Raw genomic sequence first — 7,383 nt, 5'->3', positions numbered from 1 at the left:
TATAATTTTACACATAAATTAAAAAAGATGGAACCATTTGTTGAAATGTATATGTATAAGAATAAAAAAAATTAAAAAAAAAAAAAAAGCAATATAAACTTTTCTACAAAATAACTTTGTAGCAAAATAATATGGGAGAAATGAAAGAATCTCATTAAAACAAAAGCATAATTATGAAGGAAAGACTTGGATAATTGATCTTAGCCCTAGTATTGGATAATTATTATAATTATTAAAACCAGAACTTAAGAAAAGTTGTTTCCATTCATTTTCTTTTCTCTCCCTTCCACCATTGGTAAGATTCATCATTTCCATATCGAATAGAAGTTGAGTATATATCATTGTTGGCCTTCACCACCATATCAATAATAAAGTAAAAACCCTCCCCTTCCTTTTTAAGGGAAGCCCCTCGACCTCAAATAACAAACAGATTATGTAGGAGGAAAGAGGTCTGCCCGCTATCAAATTGACACATGCTACTACCCTATAAGCAAATCAACCTATACCCATGAAGAAATGTTACTACCAAACCCCATTCAGGACTGATAAGGGCACACAGTACGTAGTATGTCATAGTTTCTGCATCTACAAACTCCATTGCACTAATTAGAATTATTTTGAATGATAGTGATGCATTAAAGATTATATCGTTGGCTCAGTGTATGAAGCCTATTTTGAGCTTTTTATTCCTTGATCACATGACTAATGCAGTAAAATGGTGTCAAAAACCAATGCACCTACCCCTCCCCAAACGAATAGAAAAATTTTTAGTAGTACAGCCACAAATTCAATACACAATATCAGAAAACATACTGCAACTCCAGCTCGAAAGGTTTTCTCAACTGTGTTCCCAGTCACATAATTTTGCATTTTAGTCCTCACAAAACAGCCCCTTTCCCTGGTTTCACATGGAGAAACTCTACAAAGTCCACAAGAGAAATTGTTTAAATCTCCTAATTTTAAGAGTCAATAGTCTAAATAAAATATTTGTCACTCGATATATGAGATAAACGAGCATCATATTCATAAGTTCATGAGTACAAGCCAACGTTTAACACGATGGATTTTGCATGGCTGGCTGATCCAATTATGGACAACCTAGAATCCAATAACAAACAAGAACATAATTGGATCAATATACTAGCTAAGCCTACTAAGCCTAATGAACTTACTGACTTTCGTTGGAGTCCTATATAAAGGGACACCCACATTTGTATCAAGAATTCAGATTGTTCAATAAAATTCCTTCTAGTAAATTGCCTTGCAATTTCCTTTGCCTGGGTGGGTTCTTTGTGAGTGAAACAAAGGGTACATTCGGTTTATTCCACGAGGATTAAGAGAGTGAATCTTATTCTCAGTGTGAGGAAGAGGCCAATTGGTTGTTAAAGGCCAATTTGTTTCTATCCAAGGTGTAGAACCATTCATCAGAATTGTTCTTGCCACCTTCTGTTTACCCAGAACAGGAGGCATTTTTGTGTGACTTTCTGATCAAGATCAGTATTGATCTTAATCTTGGAAGAGTTAAGTGCATTCTTGGATCAATCATCACTTGCACGCATCACTGGCTCACTATGACCTCCACCCCCTTCCTCCAGCCAAAAATATTACAAGCTAATAATCATAAATTATTCATACAATCCCTTTGCCCCTCATTATCTTCCAAAATGTGTAGGATGTTGAAGGGAGGCTACACATTCTGAATTTGATGGATACTTTTGAAGGGATATTAGATCAAAATAACCGTTTTGGTCATATTCCATGATCCGTATACCCCAACTATAAATTAAATATCAAAGATGACCCTTTTCCTATTTAGAAAAAACAATGAATCCATTGATTAAAAACCAATTAGATTCTAATCCCCGCCTCCCAAATTTACAATATTTTCCAGTCTATCTCATTAAAAATGAATACATTTGCTACAACATTCTCTGATACATATTTGATTCTCATGTCAAGTTCTTTTCATGTCATGTGTGATGGGTACTATCTTAATACTAGTTCGCCCTTTTAAATTTGCTACATAACGTAAATAAAAATTTTTGCTAATGACTCATGTAAAACATCATCATATAATATGTTGTAATCATTTTCCAAATTTATACTACCACAACTTCATGACCGAGGTTTTTATACCATTTGCAAGAAGAATATGTGATTGTTATTTTACTTCCAGGTATATGTTGCTTGTGAGTTGTGAGTTGTGCGTTGTGCGTTTTGTGAAAAATTCAGCTCAATAAGGGCCCAACGGCAAGTTTTTTTGTTTTACAACTTTTGCCTTTTAATGCTAATGGGGCCCATTAATTTGAGACTTGGGAGTTTCTTAGTAAAATAATTAAAATTTAGTGGAAAGAGAAATTGATTTAGCGAATTCGACAAGAAATAAGTAAATAATAAAGATGATTGGTTAAGATGGAGATATAATATAAATTTGATGAGATTAAAAAAGAAGAGTGAGATCATGACAAAAAAAAAATGGTACAAAATTATTGGGACCAATTAAAATGAAAATTAATGTAAACTGAGAGTGACAATAAGTATAAGTTTACTTGCTACGTGTCATTCATTTAGTATCATTTCTTATTTTGAGTTGTTTCTCTCATTTTACACAATTTTTATTTTTGAAAATAGATTTACTACTTTTATTTTCTTTATTGATAACTTTTAAATACCTTACCATTTTAACTCATTATATTTGACTCTTTAATTTTACTGTCATTTGTAACTTGTAAGTAAGTCAAACAGTGATGGAGGGATTACAAATCAATCTCATTGCTTTTGCTTTATTCTAAATTTGATACATTAAAATTATAGTTGATTGGTATTAAAATAAATAAAGCTACATATATATAAATAAAACTTAAAATCACAATAATATTACTCCAAGCGTTTCTAATAAATTACAACAATATAATTTTACACATAAATTAAAAAAGATGGAACCATTTGTTGAAATGTAGATGTATAAGAATAAAAAAAATTAAAAAAAAAAGCGATAGAAACTTTTCTATAAAATAACTTTGTAGCAAAATAATAGGGGAGAAATGAAAGAATCTCATTAAAACAGAAGCATAATTATGAAGGAAAGACTTGGATAAAGGCTGAGTTCAATTGTAATAAGGCTATTTTGCATTTCTGTTTTAATTCCCATGTATTGCACGCGCTTTAATAATTTGGCACAGAGGTAGTTATGGTTGTTAGGCACCTAAACTAGCCGTTAGAGTCCTATATAAAGGGACACCCACATTTGTATCAAGAATTCAGATTGTTCGATAAAATTCCTTCAAGTAAATTGCCTTGCATTTTCCTTTACCTGGGTGGGTTCTTGTGAGTGAAACAAAGGGTGCATTCGATTTATTCCACGAGGATTAAGAGAGTGAATCTTAATCTCAATGTGAGGAAGAGGCCAATTGGTTGTTAAAAGCCAATTTGTTTCTATCTAAGGCGTAGAACCATTCATCAGAATTGTTCTTGCCACCTTTTGATTACTCAGAACAGGAGGCATTTTTGTGTGACTTTCTGATCAAGATCAGTCTTAATCTAAATCTTGGAAGGTTTAAGTGCATTCTTGGATCAATCATTACTTGCGCGCATCAACTTGGTATCAGAGCTGTGTTCTGAGAAGGGACACGAGCAAAAGGAGATAAGGAAAGCCAGGTAACAGATCAATCCACACGTTCTGGTAAAAGTGATCAGAGAATCAGGTATTGTGCAATTTTGTTTCAATTTTGCAAACACAGGTACGAATTCAATCTTTCTTTGTTAATAACTCGTTTATGATTAAGGAATACAGATTATATCTTGTCATTGTACGAATTTGATTGTGGGATAAGAATTTCTGAAAATCTGTTTATCGTATTGATGAATGTGCATTAATTTGTTTTCTGATAATTCATTTCTGAAGTCATTATACATATCAAATTTTATCAATTAATTCATTAAACTCAATTATTGAATGTCTTGAATGTAATGCCTGATAGGAATTTGACGATATTTGTGTTTTAAACAATCGAACAATACTTGTATTTGACGATATTCTAAAAAATTAGGAGTTTGTATTTGTGCGTTTGTTTTTGTTTCTGAAAGATTCTTGTGAATTGATAGGATTGTGAATTGATGTTAACTCATTTTTTTACGTTTTTTTTATTTATTTATTTGTTATTCCGCAAAGAAGAATATGTGATTGTTATTTTACTTCCAGGTATATGTTGCTTGTGAGTTGTGAGTTGTGCGTTTTGTGAAAACTTCAGCTCAATAAGGGTCCAATGGCATGTTTTTTTGTGAATTTTTGAAATAGGTGAGCGAAAAAAAAAATTAATTGAATAAACGATAATTCAATCTTTTTTTCAAAACTAAGCGTGAAAACCCAAGACCTATGGTTTGGAGCTGTTCGCAGTTACTAACTTCGAACAGTTATAAAAGACAAAACAACTGTTCGCAGTTAGTAACTGCGAACAGCTATAAAAGACAAAACAGCTGTTCGCAGTTACTAACTGCGAACAGCTATTTTGTCTTTTGTAGCTGTTCGCAGTTACTAACTGCAAACAGCTAATTAATTTTTTTTTTCTTTTATTTTTGAGTTGTTGTTTGTTGTAATTACACTAGAGACATTAGAATAGGTAATTACAAGTCGATGTATCTTTAAGGCGGCATGGTTCATCGCCAAAACTTCGATCATTCATAAGTCAAAGTTTGGAGGCTATGATAAAGTAATTAAACATGTATATACTCAAAATATATACAAATGTGTAAAATATACAAGTCAATTAAAATATATATATATATATGTACATAGTCGATCCAAATACACAAAAGGTAATCGTTAACGCTCACGAACCCTCATCTACCTTATCCAACTGAGTTGGTCTCCTTTGCCTCCTACGATAGAAAGAGGCGTTCGCGTGACGCTCTGGCAGTGGAGGGGACTGGTACTGTGATGGCCCAGCCTGCAAGGTCCCCGCAGCGTCAACAGGATATGAATGATCCATCTCCTTCAAATGGTAGTCATAAGAAGGAGAGCATGCCATGTGCGTATGGGAGGTAGTTGGTGAGTGCTGTGCAGCGACTTCCGGTATGAAGTGCTGGAACTGCGAGCCGAACAGCATGCCATGCGCAATCTCCCTCACCGGCTCCTCCTGGCTGTACTGCATCACGTTTGCCGCACCTTGTGCTTGCAATTAATATTTAGATAATGTAACATTTTATTATTTAATTGGCAACTTAATCAAATAAATGCAAATGAAGACTAACAAATTGGGTCATCGTAGGCGCAGCAGGTAGGGGTGTTCAAAACCGGATACCGGGTCGACCCGGTTCCGAAAAATCGGGTACCCGGTTTTCCGGATAGCTAAAATTGTATTCCGGATCCGACCCGGTTTAAACCGGGTCGAAAACCGGGTACCCGGTTTTGTTTATTTAATTTTTTTTTTCTTAATTCTTTTAACAATTTTTTAAACATATAATTCAAATAATATTAAAATACTTAACTAACTTAGTCATAAACTATTAAAATACAAGCATTAGTTAATTAAAATACAACCACAATTCCTCAAATTCATAATTCCATAAACTATTAAAATTTATAAGTTTAAACTTCAGGCTCCAATACTCATCTTCAACGGCGTCAAGAGTTTCATCGATTATGACTTCCGGATGCTCCAAAGTTAATGCATTACCTAAACCAAGAGCACGAACAGTCGAACAATATAAGGTTAAAGGATTAATTCACAATCAGTTCATCATCATTTCATCCAAGACCTTTCAGCTAACACAATCAGTAATCACAACTCACAACTTACATGAATCAATTTCAATCAGTTCATCACAATTCAGTGATTCCCAATCAATTATTTTCTCCAAATGTAATTCCCAATCACAATCAGTTCATCACAGTTCATTCATTAGTTGTACACAATCAATTCACAATCAGTTCATCATCATTTCATCCAAGACCTTTCAGCTAACACAATCAGTAATCACAACTCACAACTTACATGAATCAATTTCAATCAGTTCATTCATCAGTTCATCACAATTCAGTGATTCCCAATCAATTATTTTCTCCAAATGTAATTCCCAATCACAATCAGTTCATCACAGTTCATTCATTAGTTGTACACAATCAATTCACAATCAACTCACAACTTACATGAACCAAAACAGAATATCACATCATAAATACAGAAAATCAGAATAAATATCAGAATTTTGAACAATTGATAAAGAACTAAAAGAACTACCGAAAATCTAGATGGTGGAACCGATGGGTAGGAATCCATGTAGATCTTCAATTCAATACGGAAAATGGCAGATTAAATCTGTTTTCAAATCGAAAATGGCAAAAAAAAAATTAAATAAGTACTGAAAATCGGAAATTCTGCTTTGTTACATGAAATCGAAATCGAAATTCTGAAACAAACTCTGTTTTGTTACATGAAATCGAAATCTGAAATTCTGAAACAAATTCTGAAATCAAATTCTGTTTTGTTACAACTTAAGATAATGAAATCGAAATCGAAAATGGCAAAAAAAAAAAATTAAATACATACTAAAGAAGAAGAAGAATAACGACTGAAGAAGAACATGGCAAAAATATTGAAACAAACTTACCCAATTAAAGATAAAGGCGTGAATGGTGAAGGAGGAACAAGGCAAGTAGCAAGAATGAAGAAGGAAGAAGAAGGAATCGAATGGCGAATTAGAGGAAGAAGAAGGAAGAAGACTGGAATAGAAGGCGGCCCAAGGTAGAACTTAGAAGGAATCTGATTTTAGGGTTTTCAATTTGTCTTTTTATATTTAAAAAAAAAAGAAAAAAAAAACCGGATACCGGGTACCCGATTTTCCTAAATTCGCGATCCGTATCCGTCCCGAATACCCGGTTTTAAAACCGGGTACCCGACCCGGTTTATCCGAATTTTGGAAACCGGGTAATTTATCCGCTTTTAAAAATCGGAAAGCGAGTTTTCGGATCGGGTTTTCGGATACGGATATTTTTGAACACCCCTAGCAGCAGGTGCGTAATGTGCTGCTTCCAAGATGGCACGTGGTGTCATCCATCGGCGCGTGATGGAGAGGAACCACGGCATATAGTCAGGTGTAGTAGGTGCGCCAACAACATCGATCGGCGCACCTTGTGTCAGCAGCTCAAGTCTATGATCCCAACGAGCGATGTGGCCCCCGTTGATCTCCATCCAGTTTGTCCCGGCTTGATTTCTTCGCGAAATTAGGTGCAGCTGGGGTTCAGTGTCACAAGGCGGTGGAATGCCTTGTACCAACCCATATTGGCACATTACGCGCTCTGGTAGATGTATTTCGACAATGTCGAAGCATATGAGTGGCACAGAAGCCCTCCACGCCCCGGAATGAATCCCCGAGTGTTCGGGT

At 34.5% G+C, this 7,383-nt stretch overlaps 1 protein-coding gene across 1 annotated transcript in view; it reads right to left on the bottom strand.

The window, feature by feature from the left end:
• Positions 1-7,383, bottom strand: part of LOC130826725 (flavonoid 7-O-methyltransferase 1A-like) — a 31,259-nt gene continuing 23,876 nt past the window's right edge. The window contains exon 7 of the mRNA XM_057692288.1: positions 1-335. Coding sequence (XP_057548271.1) covers positions 172-335 — 164 coding nt within the window. The 3' untranslated portion in view covers positions 1-171. The remainder of the gene's footprint in view (positions 336-7,383) is intronic.

This window comes from Amaranthus tricolor, chromosome 11 (genome assembly GCF_026212465.1).
Source record: "Amaranthus tricolor cultivar Red isolate AtriRed21 chromosome 11, ASM2621246v1, whole genome shotgun sequence".
NCBI lineage: Eukaryota > Viridiplantae > Streptophyta > Magnoliopsida > Caryophyllales > Amaranthaceae > Amaranthus > Amaranthus tricolor.
This window is presented reverse-complemented; position numbering and strand designations above follow the sequence as displayed.